The 18,183-nt window shown below is 44.7% G+C and overlaps 1 protein-coding gene across 2 annotated transcripts in view; it reads left to right on the forward strand.

Annotated features, from left to right (window-relative positions):
* The window catches only part of AMFR (autocrine motility factor receptor), a 40,370-nt gene extending 28,960 nt beyond the window's left edge, over positions 1-11,410 (forward strand). For both annotated transcript variants that reach the window (XM_026652724.2, XM_026652725.2), the window contains exons 13-14: positions 7,630-7,814; positions 9,426-11,410. In XM_026652724.2, coding sequence (XP_026508509.1) covers positions 7,630-7,814; positions 9,426-9,573 — 333 coding nt within the window. In that variant the 3' untranslated portion in view covers positions 9,574-11,410. The remainder of the gene's footprint in view (positions 1-7,629; positions 7,815-9,425) is intronic.
* Positions 11,411-18,183: the final 6,773 nt, after the last annotated feature.

The following is an 18,183-nucleotide window of genomic DNA, read 5'->3' on the forward strand; positions in this document are numbered from 1 at the left end:
TTAAGATTCTGTTTTTCCCTGATCTGAAGTGGTTTTACCTTCCTCTGTAGTTGGATTTAGAAGGGAATGAATCATCAGATACAGAATCTTCTGGCCCCTGGCAGTTTTTAATAACCTGAATAGCCCAGCTGTGGCTAATTTAAAGGCAAGGTGCAGCAGTTTGCCATTAGTAGACCCTGAGGTAGCATAGGGTTTTATTTATATTTAAAGCCCTGAAGTAGAAGATAGAATAGGGTCAGTATAGGCATGAGTTTCAAGTGGGAGGAAAAATCAGAGGTGGAAAATCTGGAGTTGGCTATAAAGTACTTGATTATTCTTGAGTGATTTAAGGAAACCTCATCCCATGTTTCTTTTGGGTTATTCTGATTTCTTTTGGTGTGTTAGTAAAATCTTTTTAAAGGATTGTCATCTCATGTTCAGGAGCATCATTTTACAAATTTGCTCTAGCTTTGAATGTTTTGTGTTGAACTTGAACCTTTTTGTTTTCTGTACTGACATTCTGGATCTGTGTATGCAGATCTTCTGTCTTGCTAACCCACCTGAAAAGCTTTAAAAGTTGCATGTGTATGCGATGCTTTTGAAAGTGCAAGTTCAAAAAGTGGCACACTTCTTGGTCTGATTTAAAATACAGAACTGTACCCCAATTCAAACACTTTAATCTGAGCATATTGATTTGAGGGAGGATGTGTCGGCTCACTTGCAGAGTTAGTAATGGGCTTGGGATAATGATCTAGGGACCTTTTCTCCTGTAGGTGACTGGATGTGAATTTCATCCCAGGTCTATCGTGACTGAAAGTTATCAGCGATGGCTGTGGGAAGTGAGTTGGTGGTCTCCAGCCTCTTCCTACTGGACAGGCATCCACAGTGCAAAATGAGCACTTCTGACAATCTTATTAGAGGCCAAAACCAGTAAATGGGCCACGGAGATTCCCAACTTCCATATGTGTTTCCATCAGGTCAGGCTTGAATCACGCTGGGGTAGTGTGAAGTGGGCTTAATCTGGAGCAAGGGAGATTTGGATTTCTAACCATAAGGATAGTTAAGCACTGGAATAGTTTGCCAAGGGAGGTTGTGACTCCCTGTCCTTGGAGATTTTTAAGAACAGATTAGACACCTGTCAGGGATGGTCTAGGTTTACTTAATCCTGCCTCAGCACAAGGGACTGGTCTAGATAACCTCTTGAGGCAACATTTCTATGATTCTATTATATTTCCATGGACAGATGGCGGATTGCTGACTGGTTATTAGTCCGGGTGTCCAGTTCCATGTTAATTCTTTCATGGCTCAGAGTGGTAGGCCCAGAGAGAATAGCCATGTCTTGCAGGGATTTCTTGATTATGTTCATCCCCTTTTAGCTGTGGTTTCTTGCTTGATGGGGTAACGTGTACATTATGGGTGCAGTCCCTTCTCTCTCTACATCTTGCCAGAAGCACACATTACCATATCTGTGTATCCGTAAAGACATAGAAATGCTTGTGGCTCTTACGAGGTTCACGTTGTGTTTAAAAAGCTGCTTTAGTGCAGAGGGACTGTAATATGCCAACTCACATACCCAGCGGTATCCTAGGGGTGGGACTCAGACCTCCAACAAGTATTTAAATTTAAAGACAAACCCTGTGGCACAGAGCACCATGGGGAAACGCCCAACGAGACACAGCAGCCTGTTCATCTGCCTCCTCCCTGATGCTATTGGGTGACAGCTTTAGAGTGATTTCTGCAAACTCTCTAGCTCTGATGGTGCTACCTTCTGGCTGGGCCTTCCTTCTTTCATCCCATACATCACACACCCTTCTCTTCCTTATCCAAATACTGCCTCTGTAACCTCTCTGACAATGACTCGCCTTCCCTCACCAGCCCTCAGAATTTCCATTTATTGGATATCCTGTTTTTTAAGGGCACTAAAATACACTTGAAAACAAGCAACCTCCTGACTTAGGGAAGTGTAAGCCTTCCTCTCCCCGTGCGGTACATCGTAACTTGCTTTGCATAAGGTCCTTTAGGCAGGGGTGACGTTGCTTTTAAAAATCTTGGCTTAGTGATTTTGGGTGCCCAACTTGAAATACTTCAAAGGAGATTTTCAGAAAATGCTGAGCACCTGCCCTCTGTAAATCAGATCCTTTCAGGTGCCTCAAGCTGTGCACCCAAAATCGCTCGCTCCCCCTGAAAATCTGGCCAGGCCTTTATCCTCTCTGTAAGGCGACATGCTTGCTTCATTTGTGGGGTCATATCAAAATGGAAAGTGAGATCAGCAGTGCAAACAATGGTCCTCTCCCTTTCTCTCTCCTTCCTCACCATTGTGTAGTTTTTCCCTCTTGGGTTTTTCTCCACTCTCGGCCCAACAAAAAAGTGTTGAAGTGTCTCATGTCTCCCTGACTCTAGTCAGCTCCTTCAGGCTTATACTTCCAGTCACATTAAAATCCATTGACCTAGTTTAAGAAAATTAATGCAGTCTCCAAAGGTAGGTGTCCTCTCTAAAGAGATTGTCATAGATCCTTAGGAACTGACTTAATAGTGAGATTTCAGGGTAAAGCTGAAAACCCTCTGATGGCACAGTTGACATGCCTTGAGAAGTGAATGCACTGGTATTGCTTAGATCCTGTGGTGATGAGTGCTACAGAGAACCCTGCAGGCATCACAAATTCTCCTAGTGCAATTAACAATTTTTTCTCTTGAAATCTGTAAGAGGAATTGATTCTGAAGTGTGGAAGTGGTTTAATTTGAGTGCTGGTCTGATCTTTTGGCTTGTCATAACCTTTATTATTGTGTTTTGGGATGTTGCGCTCTCATATGCTACAATGGCTGAGATTTTAGTTAGGTTACCAGCTTCCTACAAGAACAGTTGTCGGTCCCCAGCTCGAAGAACAGACTTTTGATGTTGATGGTCTTGCCTGTCTCAGCTTTCATTTTTTGAGTAACAGGGAGAAGGTTTTGGCACAGTATTCTTCTACCCTCGGTTACTTTCATTTTCCCTCCCCTTTTTTAAGTCTTGCTTTAGTCTTCAGTATGGCATAGAAACGTCACTGACTGATGACTTCCTAGCCATGGGTAAAGGTCAAAAAGGCGGGAGGCGGGGGTCCATACTGATTTTTCTAGGTCTGCTCTCATCTTTTGAGACTGTTGGCTGTGGGTTTGTGGTGACTCTCCTGTGGACCCTGGTTGAGGTGGATGAGATCATTCTAGGGTGCTTCCATTCTTTCATCTTGGAGATCCAAGAAAGTGAGGTTGCTCACTTGCTCCAAGGCTTTCTGAGGGGACCACGGAGTTCTGTTACATCACTCCTCCACCTCGATGTGTATGCAAAGACCGCTAATGATATAAACCCCTCCATACTGTTAAATGGCCCAAGAAGGTCATGTCTTGGTTTTCATAAAGAGGGTATTTAAGGTTGCTGCAGTAGCAGCATCATTATGTGATCTAGCTGTTGACGTTTCATGTTTGATAGGCCTCTGTTGACATCAGATTGTTTGATGCATTGCTGCTTATGCTCCGAAGGTATTGGTATCAACAAGAAGGGTGCACTGATTTGTCCCCTGTGGTTTAAAAATGACTTGTTTTGCTCACCAGCTGTTGAAATCTATGCGTTCCACAGTTTACAGCTTACATGTCCAAACTGGAGATTTATACTGTCAGCAGGCTGCCATCAGCACAACTGGATGTTGAAATAGATGCAGTTGATGATTTGGAGTCAGAGCAGCTAGGCTGTAGAAACTGCCATGAACAATGTATTACCTGTCTGATGCATTTCAGTTGTCAGGGCAGTCTGCCTGGATGGCAAATGATACCAAAGCTTTTAGGCTGTTGGCTCAGGTAATGCATTTCTTGAAGTTACCATGGTTAGCACTAGCTAGTAACTTCCTTTTTTATGCTGACCTGATATGATAGGACATGATCAGTATAGGCTGATTACTTCACTTAAAGCAGTTTAGCTGTGTCATTGTTCATCAACTCAGTTATCACGTGAGCTTTGGTAGGCCATCTGTCAAGGGGGGTGAAGTACTGAATGCTTTGTTAGCAGTGACAGTCGAGGCAGGTTCCTTGACTACTTTGCTCAGTTGCAAAAGCTGGAAAACTCTCCCAAATGCATGAGAATTCAAACCACAGCCTCTGCAGAAATCCTGCAAGTCGTGCTATGGACAACCCAGTCCTAAGCTTACGGAGCTTTATGTACCCTCTGCAGTCCTGTTCACAGCTGCTTCATCAGAATGGTGATTCTAAACTTTACTGTTGTGCCAGCATGCAAGAGTGGGCTCACTAGAGGATCCTGCTTTCAGAGAGCTCTTATTACAAGCAACTAATTTTTTATGTCTCCAAGACTGTCATCAAATACGGTACAACAACTTTGTGCAGTGCCCTCAAATTACAGTGGGAAGCAGTGGAGTCCTTCATGCCACGTTTTGAGATGAAGGTTGGATTCCGGAATGTGTGGTGCTCAGTAGCTCTCATCACAGTCGTATCTAAGTGCTTCCCATGTAAATTAAATCTCCAGGCTGAGACCCTAGCAGACTTCATGGAGATTTCTGTTCTTCTTCCCTCTCTGAGCAAGGAGACTCTTTGGAGAATACATTCCATCATCATACTGGAAATGCTGTGTCAGAGGAGTACCTGGAAAGTGGTCAGCCTCTATATTAATCTGATCTCAGGAAGCTCATTCCACAACTGTCACCTCATAGAGCGCTTTATTTCCAGCTCTCATGCCCTTACTCCTGGACTTTGTAATCAGAGTCTTTCCAGAGGTGTCTTGGCAGGGTTGTAGATGAAGATGTAGTTGCTGGTGTACCTGGGTCCTTTCGCATTAGAGACTTTGAAGATTGGGGCCAATATATGCCACCATCACTAAGGGTATGTCCAGACTACCCACCGGATCAGCGGGTAGCGATCAATCTATCAGGGATTGATAGATCGCATCTCGTCTAGACGCGATCTATCGATCCCCGAACGCGCTCCCGTCGACTCCGGAACTCCACCAGGGTGAGAGGCGGAAGCGGAGTCGACGGGGGAGCCGCGGCCATTGATCCCGCGCCGTGAGCACGGGAGGTAAGTTGATCTAAGATACGGCGACTTCAGCTACGCTGTTCCCGTAGCTGAAGTTGCGTATCTTAGATCGACCCCCCCCCCAGTGTAGACCAGCCCTTAACATAACAAACTCTGCAAGGTATTGCAAGTAAAAGAATTACTCAGTCAACCTATTGTTAGCTTTGAATTTAGTTTAAGTCGTCCCAACCTTTTCTTCTTGTATTGCTCATTATTAAAAGCATTTTGGTGGTAAGAAAAATTCTGGGGTTGAATTTATTGTATCTTAAGGCTCGGTCCTGCAAGGTGTGGTGAATGCTTCCTTCAAGGAGCTGTGGCTGCTTAGCTTAAATCATTGAGAGTGGAGAGTGTTAAACAATTTGCAGAATTAGGGTCCCTGTGATGATTTTCCTGTTTATCTGGAATAGTTCTTTCTGGGGGAAAACAGAAATAGTTCTGTCTGGAGAGATAGTGTAACCACTGGATTGGACTCAGGAGAGTGTGTTCTATTCCCAGCTCTGTTGGGTGACATTGGATAAGTCAGTTCACCGCTCAGTGCCTCAGTTTCTCCATCTGTAAAATGGGGGATAATGACACTAAACTATGAAAAGCACTATGTAAGAGCTAAGTGGTGCTATTATAGACGCGTAGACTTTAAGGCCAGAAGGAACCATCACGATCATCTAGTGATTCTAGTCTGACCTCCTGCACGTTGCAGGCCACAGATCCTCACCCACTCACTCCTGCAATAGACCCATAATCTCTGGCTGAGTTACTGAAGTCCTCACATCATGATTTTAAAGACTTAGAGTTGCAGAGAATTCACCATTTACACTAGTTTAATCCTGCAAGTGACCCATGCTGCAGAGGAAGGCGAAAACCCCCCAGGGTCTCTGCCAATCTGACCTGGGGTTAAATTCCTTCCCGACCCCAAATATGGCGATCAGTTAGACCCTGAGCATGTGGGCAAGACCCACCAGCCAGACACCCAGGAAATAATTCTCTGTAGTGATTCAGAGCCCTCCCCATCTAGTGTCCCATCATCAGCCGTTGGAGATATTTGCTACCAACAGTCACAGATTGGCTACATGCTGTTGTAGGCAACCTCATCATACCATCCCCACCATAAACTTATCAAGCTCAGTCTTGAAGCCAGTTAGGTCTTTTGCCCCCACTGTTCCCCTTGGAATGCTGTTCCAGAACTTCAATCCTCTATGATTAGAAACCTTCATCTAATTATGATACCCCCACTCCATGGTGGAATGCAAGATTTCTCAGTTTGCAGTATTTCAGGGATTGAGATTATTGCTGATTTCAAGAAATATAGTAAAATGCCTTTATCATCAGAAGAGTGACTGTAAAAAAGAGCTTAATGTTGCTATTACTCTGTTTACAAGTCAAAATAATATTTAAATGCTGTCTCCAGTTGATGTTTGATCATCTAGCTTTGTCATTTGTGCCTATGTATTTCGGTGAATAATTACAATAGAATTTCTTGGCAACTTGGATGCATTAATCAAGAGTGATAAATGATAGCAGATACAGGTAGCTTCATTGAGGTGCATTTGCTCTTCCATGTTCAACGTACTAAGCAGATCCAGCTCACTCTGCAGTAAACAGAACATATACTGGTTTCTAACTTAGCTAGCATTGTACATTTACACAGACCTTTACAACAGGTTGTGTGTATAATATGCTACATAGAATGCCAAGACTGAAATTCCTGCCCTGAGGAGCTTACAAGTTAAAGGCACACACGGTACAATTCAGGTAACAGAGTAGAGGGAAGATCTGATTCTGAAGATACGCAGGAAATAGAGATGCAACAACAAGCTACTAGTGGTAGATGGGCTAGAGTTCCTTTTATAACCTTTATCATACTCTTGTTGGTCAGTTACAAAACAGGGGCCTGATTCTGCAGATTTTCTCCTGGAAAACTGTTGAAGTCAGTGGCAGTTTGTGTGTATATGGTCTATAGGCTCTAAGAATTCTAAATCTAAAGGCATGAGACTGAGACCCAAGGAACTGGTGAATGCTAGTACTCATGAAATAGAGTTTTAGCAAGAGTGAATTGCCGTTGGGGGTGGTCCACAAACAATGTATGAAGTACATTGCTGTGCCCTAGCTAGAGATTTTCTGTGAACTCTCTTTGCCTTTGAATTTTTTGCTTCTGTGCTGTAAAGTGGGTCAGACAAGACCCTTCATTACAGCACCTTTTTGTGTTTGGCTTTTTAATCATCTGTAAAAAGCTGTGATTTGAGGGTTGGTTGTTTTGTTTATTTTTAAATAGAGGTGCCACATTTTTGCGTTGGGAAATTAAACCAATCTCATAGCTAGTCTATCTGAATCCACAACCAAAATAATGATCTGACAGCTTAGAGGTGCTGCAGCTTTATAGAATTATGATGCTTTTTACATATGTTTTGACTGGAATTTGTGAAGAAGCCTAAGGGAATTAGCTACCTAAGTTGGGTGCCTTTTCCCGTTAAATTCCTTGAAAACCCCTGCACTTATTAATAGCTCCGAAAGGCTGTCGCTTGTTCTGATATAGAAACCCCCTGTTATCAAGTTTTACACTCTTCTATAAATTCCTTCTTTGCTTTCTTATCTTTATTCTAGACGGAGAGAGTGCCACTTGAACTCAGTCCGAGACTGGAAGAGATGGTGGAGTTCAGTGAAATGGATGCAGAGCCCAGTGAGACAGAAGATTTTGAGGCCAGAGGAAGTCGCTTCTCCAAGTCAGCTGATGAAAGGCAGCGTATGTTAGTTCAGCGGAAGGAAGACCTGCTGCAGCAAGCTCGCAAGTATGTTCAATCCCTGACACACAGTACTGTCCACTTAATGAGAGTGGTACCTTGTCAAGTGGATTTTGTCTGGACTGTAACCACTGACCCCCCCCCCCATCTTTGTGTGTTTATGCAAAATACAGTGAGAGCAACAGCTGTATCTGCTGCAGCGGGATCAGGACTCTGTCTAATACAGCATCATTAGCAAAAACTCAGTTGTGAAGTGATGACTTAGGCCCATTTCTCAACAAGATGTGAATATAAACTCCTAACCTAGGGCCTTATCCAGAGCCCATTGAAATCAGTGGAATGACTTCCAGGGACTTCAGTGGGCTTTGGATCAGGCCCTTCATAAAGAAGAGAACCCAGTATTGTTTACAAGTCTGCTGAGTCTAGTAAACTATCACCTTGCCGCCTAGCAGAGGCTGTGGCTGTGCCTGCATACATACATTACTATGTCTGACACCCCATGTCAAACACAGTTGTTTTCAAGTGTCGAGCAAGTTTTTGTTTCTACTAAACACCAAGTGACATAGGTCAATTATGGTACCACTTACAAAAAACTCTACACATCGTTCAACCCCACTCCCCTCCCTTGCCCCACAAAATACAGTGACTGGTTGTAAACTGATTCTTTTGGCTGCTAATAAACGTTTGCATATTGAACTTTTTTTTTTAATACATTCTGTTCATATTAGTGAAGCTTGATAAATTCTGATAAATGCCAGGTGAGCATCAGTTGTTGATGCCCAGTGAGACTGAGTCCCATACAACAAGATTATTATTATTATTATTATTATTATTTTTTAGGGTTTGGTTCATTTCTATTGAACAAGTTTCTGTGCCAACCTTTTACAAGCAAAACATTAAAGGGCCTGCAAGAAGTGTATGCATGTTAAATACCTCCTTTTGTGTTCAAATGGGACATAGCTTGAAGACTTGTGGGTGCATTTTAAGAGTCTCTTGAGAAATTTGTTCTCAAATATACCTGTCCCCAGACACATCTTCCTTCAAATCCTAAATTTTGCTCAGAGAGGCAAATTATTTTTTCTTTCCTATTTAAAACTACTAGTTCACTTCTTGTATCTTTAGATCTGTTGGATTCAAAACTGTTGCTTTTAACACTAATTTTAAAATGCAGCAGGATGTCATCTCTGGAAGCTGCTTTCTTGTATATTTTTGATAATCGAACACTTTACATCTTTAGAGCACCTTCCATCCAAAGCTGTCCTAGAACTCTCAAATGTTAGTGAACTAATCCTTGTGAGATAGGTACTACCACCATTTTACAGAAGGGGACATGGAGAGACAGAGAGGTTAAGTCACTTGCCCCAAGCCACACAGTGAATTGGTGTGAGAAACTGGAATAGAACCTGGATCGTTAAACTCCCAGTTCCGTGCTTTAACCATAAAGGTAACTATATAAAGTGCATGGTAGATGATATAGTCCTCTTTCTGGTAAGCATAGCAAGAGTCTGAGTTTATGCTGCTTGTGGATCTGCAGATGAGGTATTTTTCCACTTTCCCTAACCCTTCCTTGCTTTTCTGAATGGTAAACCCTGAACGGCCACTTTTCAGAGCCAAAAGAAGCTAGTCTATTTTCACCATCTTCTCCCTTTATCCTTGTAGGCGTTATTTAAACAAAACCTCCGATGAGGACTCCATCTCCGAGAGCCCCTTCCTGTCCGAGGGTGCTGCCTCTGACCCCGTCACCGTGCGCCGCAGAATGTTAGCCGCTGCTGCCGAACGGAGACTGCAGCTGCAACAGACCTCTTAGCGCACTCTGCTGCTGCCACCACCGCCGCCTCATGAGCAATGTTTAAATAAATAAATAAACCCTGCACTCTTCATACCAGCAGGAAGTCTCTCTTCCAAGCTCAGCTAGCTGTGCTGATGAGTGAGCTGGCTGCGTCTCTGCTGTATAAAGCATGTGGTCTAATAGTGTTTGGACAGCTGACAGATTAACCTTTCGTTTGGTAATATTTTCTATGTGACACTTCTCCCCTTCACAAACAAATGCCGTTTTTAAAGCTTGGGCGTGATTTCTGCTGCTAGCATAAGGTGCAGGCCCGTGGCAGAGGCAAGGGAAAGGCTGCAGCCTAGATTAACAGCTATATGCATAGGTCACTGAAGGTGCTTGCATGTTTAGCTTGAGATCATCCAAGGGGAGTATTAGAAGAAAGAATTGAAGTGTTGAGATTCACAGTGAACCCCATCTTAAGTCAGCAGGCAGCCACGGCCAAGTTACTGTACATATCAAGAACGAGTTAAAAATGTTACATAGGCCTGCTCGGACCTCGATAAATGCTGGAATGTGGGAGCAGGCAGCCCAGCGTGCTGCTGGGAAGCGAATTCTTAGAGTGGCTGGTCAGAGCTGTCTAGCTACGAAACTGAAAAGTAAAGCATGGGCTGTACAGTGAGGTGCTAGTTCATGTTGGTCTCAGTAAAACAATGTCTTTGACCCTTTCTGAGCTCCTCCTCGCTTCCCATTTCTAGCTCTGCTCACTCCCTGGAGTTTTTATTTTTCTATGCATTTCATTGCCAGCGGCAGATGGGTGGCTGAGAAGAATAAAGCTAAAAAGGGGTCACAAGGCAAATAGATTAGACGTTTGAAATCAGTGTTACAATATGTTGGTGGAATGTAGTTGAAACCTACAAGTTTGGTCTCTCGAGTGACATGCAAAGAAGGGTCCATACACGGATGGATCGGACTTTATTGAAGAGATGAGTGATAGCTACAGTATCTTGCTTTTTATTTTTTTAACCCTGCATTGTGTAGTAATATACCCATTAGTTTAATCGAATGTACAGACACAAGAAGAATCAAGGCTGCTGGACTTCAGGTTAGCTGTGAACAAATGCCCCAACTTTTCTCAAAAAATTTAAAGACCTTTTGACTTTAGACACATTTGAAACCTACAATCCTAGGTTATATAGCTCAGTTTTACATGGCAGTGGCTTAATTTTAAATGTTTTGAGGAGTGTCTTCTAGTATCACTGTCCTTTGGAAGGAGCCCAGTATTATCTAGAATTATTGGTAATTTTTTTTTTACTGCCGGTTTTTAGGACATTTAAGTGAATTTAATGAAAGGATGAATCGCAGAAATGTTTTGGTGAAGATAATTTATTTTGATAAATCTCTTTGGGATGCCTTACCTTGCAATGCTGTTAGTAAACTTTAAAATATTTGTGTGTAAGAGAGATTTGGTTTTGCTCAGAGCACAGCTGTTTGTTTTATTGTTTAAAAATAATTAAAAAAAAAACCCCACCCTTCTTGATCAGTGTTGGAAATTGTCCTGAAGTTTCTTTAATGCAACTTTCCTTATTCCCAGAGCATTGCTGTTATACAGGTAGCCCGGTTTAGGTCTTGTGTAGCAGTTAAAGTACGGTCACCTCCATTGCTAAAAGGAGAGGGAACATATTTGCTCAACTCCAGGCTTTTGGAGAATTTCTCATGATTTCAGCTGTGCAGAAGCTGTTGGTGCTAGAACCCATGAGTGCTACAAACGTGAAAGTGATGGAGGAGGATTAGAGTGTTGTCCAGGGAGGCTGCATAGAATGCAGCTTTTGAACCTCATGTTAGTCTGAGCTCAATTAAAGGATATTTTGTGTTTTAAGATTTGATGTGTCTTCTCTCAAATGGCAGAGATTCCCAGGTTCAAATGGTGACACAAGTCAGGTGCAAGGAAAATCTCAGGCTCTTCAGTCTTCCATTGCAAGCTGATATGAGAGGAAGAGCTCGTTCTATCTGCCTTTGGGGAGCTGGAGTTCCTTGTAACCAGGCAGAAGGGTTTCCCATATCTGCTGTGGGTCTGCAGAGACATCGTCATCTGATTTATTGCCTGTCTCCATTCCTCTACCTCACAGGAAAAGGACAGCCAATCAGAACTCCTGCATGCGCTGAGGGCCATGCTCCTTACCCCGCTATATACTAAGGCCTGGGAGCACTACTGCAGAGTCCATCCCTTATTTCTTAGTCAACTGGGAAGCCGCTGCTCTCTGACAGCATCAGCCTGTCAATTGCTTAGTACAGTTTGCCTGCTAGGGACAATTGTTATGATATATAATGTACAAAATTCTTCTTGTAATTTACCTCTGTGGAACTCATCCTATACACGATCCTCGCACATTCACACTGGCATGAAAAGGTAAACAGGTGGTGCCAATAAATTGTACTTGAACAAGACCATCTCTCAGCCTGCCGAGGCCCCAGTGTGGGACACTGAGTGACCTGAAATGAGGGGGGGATGCAAATTAGTCAAACGGGGAAGCTAAAATGGTGTGGGGCTCCTTCCTCTAATGTAAATAACTTCTAATCACAATGTCATAATTCTTTGTGAGGTAAATAATTTTCAACAACTGAGGGGATACCCCAATGAGTAGCCGCCCCTCAAAACGAGGGACATTTGAGGTATGAACAAAACCCGGGGGCTGTTTCTCCCTCTTGGTGCTTTCATCTCGACCCCTTTCTGCTCACCAGGGATGGTGCTTCCTTTATCCCACTGTCCAAAAGTGCCGCTCTCCCAGCCATCCCCTGGGTGGCAGCCTCACATTGGAGCACTCCTTCCAAGTGACCTACTTCAGCAATAATTGGCTTGTTCATGCCTGGAGGAGGAAGACGCAGCATTGCCTCTTTTACTGTGGTTCTCTTTCCCTTGAATGGAGTCCATCCAAGGAGAAGCCCTTGTGCTGGCCAACTCTGCCATGACCAGGAAGAACTACTACGTGTGTTCTCCTGAAATCTGCTGTAAACACCAAGCATCTTGGAGAAATAACAGAACTTTCTGAACAAGACTTGCTGCTGTGGGAAAGAACTTCCTTTGCTGACGACTGTTCTCTTTCTCAGCTATGCCCATGTTAGGGCCAGTGTAAAGTTAAGGTCCTGGCTGTTTATATATCCTGCTCTACAGCTACTTCATCAAACTCATTGGCAGCAGGGTGGGCCCAGCTGGCTTGGAATCTGTGCTTGGCAAATGTTCCTGCTGGGTCAGGGGGGCACCAGCCATGGGCAGAGAGTGCCAGCCTCATACCCCTGCTTCTACCAATTGCTGGTTAGAAGCTAGCAGGAGAGTATACGGAGCTGCCAAAGGAGAGCCCCGAGTGGGCAGCAGTGTGCTCCCTTGCTGCAGGCCAGAAGGTTTTGTTGCCATTGCATGCAAGCCCTGCGCTGTGTAGTGGTTACTTGCCTTGGCATGACCCAGGGGGAGCATTGTACAGTCCAAAGCAGTGGGACTAGCAATCCCAACAGTTCCCATACTGTTTTTCCTGCCTAATGCAGCAATTTAACACTGATCAATAATCCTCTGCTACAGTGTGTATGGGAGGCTGTACCTGATACCTCCGTAAGATCTCATGAGGAGATCTCAGCGTGCTGTGCCTGGGAGGCTGTTAGCCCTGTCTCAGGCAGAGGAACAGCCTGTGGTTAGTTTCGATGGTGTTCTATAGCTGATGTGTCTTTCTTTCACTACTTGGCATTAGTATGCCTGGCTGCAGAGCTGGGTATAGTAGATTAATAAAAGTTGTGGGATATTTAGAATCAGATACGAGGGAGCCAAGTCATATCCCTTTTTCTAGCCCCTCCCTGGGGGGAGTTCAGGGTCATTCCCTTACCCTACATTTACAAGTGGCTTGTCCAGCCTTGTTCTAGATGCGTCAACCAATGGGGCTCTTCCACCACATCCCTTGGAATTGCACAGCCTCGTGGATCTCCCTGGCAAGAAGCTTTCCCATGATGCCATCAGTAATTGCCCTTTAGGCTGGTGAACAGATTCAGCACAAAAACCCCCAGTGTCCAGCAGTCACGCTCCCTGCCCAAGGGAAACTCTTGCAGTCGCAGGACTAGCTCACCCAACACTGAGAAACATTTTCCATCCTGTTTCTAGCTTAGTTCCTAAGCCAGATCTGCAGGGCTCGGTTCAGAGTGGAGCATATGCTCCAGGAACAGCAGGTGACCTGTGTGTGCCACAGTGGTTAACTCCTCATTTGCTAGGCACAGAGTAGTGCCTCTGTATTCTGCATGCCTCTCTCCTAACCCAGTAGGTTTCCAATAAACCCAGCTAGTATTAACTCTCCCTCTATACCTTTGAGGCCCCATCACCAAGACAGAGAACACCAATGGCAACATAGTCCAGGGAAGCTGACTGTGGACTTTACTCCCTTGGCTGCTACCCCCTGAGTCTCAATAATGGCCCAGTTTCCTTGCAGAGCCCAAAGTTCGGTAGTGCAGCCACGCGCTGCTCTAACGTCAGTCGAGTGCAGGAGCTCCTTCCCTTGAGGGGAGAATGAGAAGGAGATTCTGCAAAGTGGCTCTTGCTAAATCTAGAGAGGCTCTTTATAAGGAAAAGAGAATCCAAGGGGAAAAGGTCCGTCTCTGTCCCCTGGTCTGAACCCAAATCCCCCAAGATAGTTTCTCCGCCTGTTTAGATTGGGTAAGAATGCTGGGACTTCCCGCCAGACTTCTTCCTGGAGCAGCTTTTTAATGGCCAAGTCGCAAAGCCCGTGGAAATGCTGACACTTCATTAGCTCTTGCCACAGTACAGATGTGCCTCTGCAATTGCTGTCATGTAATCACAGGGCTGTTCTTGGCCAGTGAGCAGAGACCCGTCCAGCTTCACAGCTTGCTGCAGCCCAAGCTGCTGAGTCAGAGGTAGTGATAGGAAACAGACACGTGGAATAAAAGCCCCATTGGGCCCTGACAAGCCCTGTGTTGCCATGGCAGTAAAACTGAAGTGGAGGCTGAGTGTGAATCGGCTCCTCCCAGCAAAAGTCGTCCCTCTCTCATCTCCAGTACCCCTCAACACCCCTATGCTACCTCCCAAGGCAGCCTTGCAGCTGAGAGACCGTGGACTTTGGTGGATGGGAAACCTGCGTGATGTGCCCCACAAAGAAGATGCTAAGTGCGCACAGAAGGAGCAAAGGGCTTGATGCTTCCTTGGTGAGGATGCTTCATGAGCTCTCTGCAGGGAGGAGCCCTGGATCACAGAGGGACAGTAAATACCTTGGGCCTGAGTCGGGCCTGAAAGGAGATGGGCTCGTCTCAGCTTACTGGAGTTGTGTGATGGACAGATTGATAGAGGCACTGGTGGATGTATCACTTTCCCGGGGCATCTGGATTGCACTGTCCCCAGGCTGCAGATTGTCCCAGAGGCTGTAGAGCTATGGAAGTTTGCTTGGTTGAAGAAACCCCATAGAAGATCATGGATTTGGTCCTAGTTGGTGCTAATTTTACGTCTAGCTTCATCTGTGTCAGATAATCGCAGTTGAGCCCTGTGCTTAAAGTGTAGTGAAGAAGTCAAGGAATTAATCTCTGAACTTGTTTTAGAACTAGAGAGAGTGGCCCAATTCTGCTCTTGGTTCCAGTGGTGTAAATCTAGACTGATTTCAACGGAGGGTGTTTGGGCCCATCCTTTTTTTTTTTTTGTAATACATTTCTCCAGCTAATGAATGTTTGGGCAGCACTTTGAAGCTGGAGACCAATTCTGCCCTCTTATGGTGCAGATCCTTTTGCTGGAGATGCTCCTGTGCAAGTGACAGCAGGATAAGGACAGTCGAGTTCTATAAATGAAAATATAATGGCATAATATGTTTCTCTTTCTTCCCTGTCTCATTTCCTTCTCACAGAGGGATATGATCTGGCAGAGTTTATTTTTTTTCAGGCATTTTCTTTTACACCACCTGTAACAGTGTAACTGGACTCTGAGTCGGGAGTCCTGTACTCTATTTCTGGCTCTGCCACTGGTCTGCTGGGCAACTCACTTCACCTTGGGCAACTCACTTCACCTATCTGTGCCTCGGTTTCCCCACACATCCTTTAGATTGTAAACTCTGCAGGGCGCAGGAATTGTCTTACTCTGTGTATATCTAATAATCCAGCACCTCTGCCCAGCTCTACTGCTGTGCTTTATCACTCTAGGTCCCTTTCCTCTCTCAAACACAGCTCCTTTCCATCTCCTTGTTGTCTGGCCAGACTCTGGACATCTTGATTCTTTCCTTGACTTTGGGCTCCCTCATTAGTCTCAATTACCCAACCACTGCAGGATACACAAGATTCATGAAGCAACTGCATGTTTGAATTGGGCATGTCCCATTACTTGCACTGAAAGAGGCCCTGCCTGCAATGATGTCACATGCCACCTCTGCATGTCCTTCATAGGATGTGAGTGGCCAGAAAAATGTTGGTGCAGAGAGGGTTAAGTTTGTGTCAGCCCCCTCCCCCCGCTCCATGGCTATTCCTATCACTGTGTGTGATCAGAATAACCCTACAGAACATTGCATTCCCACACCCAACCTTGCTGGTTAACCTATCCAGTTACTGCACATGCTCAGAAATGCTCCAGAATATCAGTTTGTTGAGCTGAAATGTGCAACAGTGACATGAAGCTATCAGCTTTCCTTAGAGGACAATAGCCACTTGTCATCATTTCAAAAGGGATTGCTATGATCTGCATTCCTGCAGTGGCTAAGGATGCCAAATGAGATCGAAGCCCCATCCTGCTGTGGTTACTGAGAATAAGATCCAGTCCCTGCTGCAAAAAGCTTACAGTCTAAACACATAAAGGAAGAATTATTATTTCCAGGTACAACCACAGCGAGAGTAAGTGACTTGCCCAAGGTCTTACGGGAAGTCTGTGGCAGAGTTAGGATTTGAACCCTCATTTTCCGAGTCTCTGGCAAGTGCCTTAACCACAAAACCATTCTTTAGTGTCTCAGTCAGCAATCCTCCTCCTTAATCATCATCATCTTCTAAGGCTGAGCAGCAATGCCAAGAACTATGATCAGGCTTCATCCAGTAACCATTCAGGAGTTATGGTGCAAGTAATAAATAAATAATGACAATAACATTGTGATACCTAGTGGTGGTTCTCCAATGAACCTGACAGTGAGTTTGGAAGGGAGAAGGGGGGAAGACATGCAAAGGTAGAGTCAGGCATGAAGTGGGAATTTTAACAGAAGGAAATAAGCCTAGGTCTTTGGAGCTGAAGTCCATTGTCAGGAAGTTTGCCTGTAGCAGGGAAAGATGCTTAGAGAGTTTAATCTTTGGCACTTGAACACTGGGTCTGAAGCATGAGACACTCATCCCTCTTCTGTCATTGGATATGTCTTCCTGTGGATTTGATTTGAGACTTGAATTTTGGTCTACAATATGGCCAGTGATACGGTACCTTAACTTTCCTAGTCTTTGGAAATACACATAGGCAGATTCTCTTTGACGCTTTTTGAGCTGCTCTGGCAGTGCAAAGGGGCTGGACCTGGACAGCTGAGAATTCCCTCAGTGTGTGCTTCCCCGCGCAGTCAGGCCCCAGTATAGAGGCATGGCTTGAGCATGGTGCACACTGGCAATCCAGCGTAGACACCACTCTCTGGTACAATCAGACTTTGGTTGATTTGTCTTCTCCCGTTGGCGTAGTTAATCCACCTGCACAAGAGGCAGTAGCCCTCCCGTCAACATAGCGCTGTCTACGCCAGTGGTTAGGTTGGTATAATTGTGTTGCTCAGGGGTGTGGATTTTCACACCCCTGAGTGATACCGATGTAAGTTTATGATGTAGCCCTGGCCCTACTCCCAGTTTCCAGATACTTCTAGAGTCCCATCACTGCTGCTACTCACACAAGGTCTTCCTACTTCTGCTTGCACCAGGTTCGAGAGCAATGTTTCTCAACCACTAGGTCACCACCACCGGGGCGGGGGCGTCTCATGAAATCCAAAATGGCGGCGGAAGGTGCCAGGCATTGAAAATTTTATTACAATCTAAAGCAAATCTCGCTTCCTGCACACCTTTACCCTTCCAGGTCAAATATTCTCTGCCAGCCTCTTGAAACACAAACAAATGATATTGGCTTAGTGTTGCTATCAGTGATAGATTTATTATTTTTTTTTTTACTCCTACTTTTCCAGTAAATGTAAGGGGGTTGTGAACATTTTTTACTTTAAAAAAGGGGTCACCTACCTGAAAAGTTTGAGAAATTCTGGTCTAGAGTAAGACAGCTGTCTGAGGCCATGTCTACACTACGGGGACTATAGCAGCCTGGCGATGGTGCTGTAGCTCTGCCGGCATAGTGTAGACAGACTACAGCACCAGAAAGAGTTTTCCCATTGCTGTAGGAATTCCGTCTCCCCAGGTGACAGTAGGTAGCTAGAAGCATTCTGCTGTCAACCTAGCTGTGTTTACACTGGGGTTAGGTTGGCATAGCGACACTCCTGAACAACATAGCGACGCTGACCTAAATTTTAAGAATAGATGAGGCCTGAGTGTTTTGAGATTCTCCAGTGTGTTCAGACAGCTATGTATCAGAGTATAGATACACTGGGCTGCTTATTTCTGTTTGGAGCAAGTTTTGCCTTACCAGAATGGTCACGTCCGTGGTTTCAGCCTGTGTACAAATGTGCT

The sequence above is a fragment of the Terrapene carolina genome, unplaced genomic scaffold (genome assembly GCF_002925995.2).
Source record: "Terrapene carolina triunguis isolate 2854851 unplaced genomic scaffold, T_m_triunguis-2.0 Scaffold130, whole genome shotgun sequence".
In the NCBI taxonomy this organism is placed as follows: Eukaryota; Metazoa; Chordata; order Testudines; family Emydidae; genus Terrapene; species Terrapene triunguis.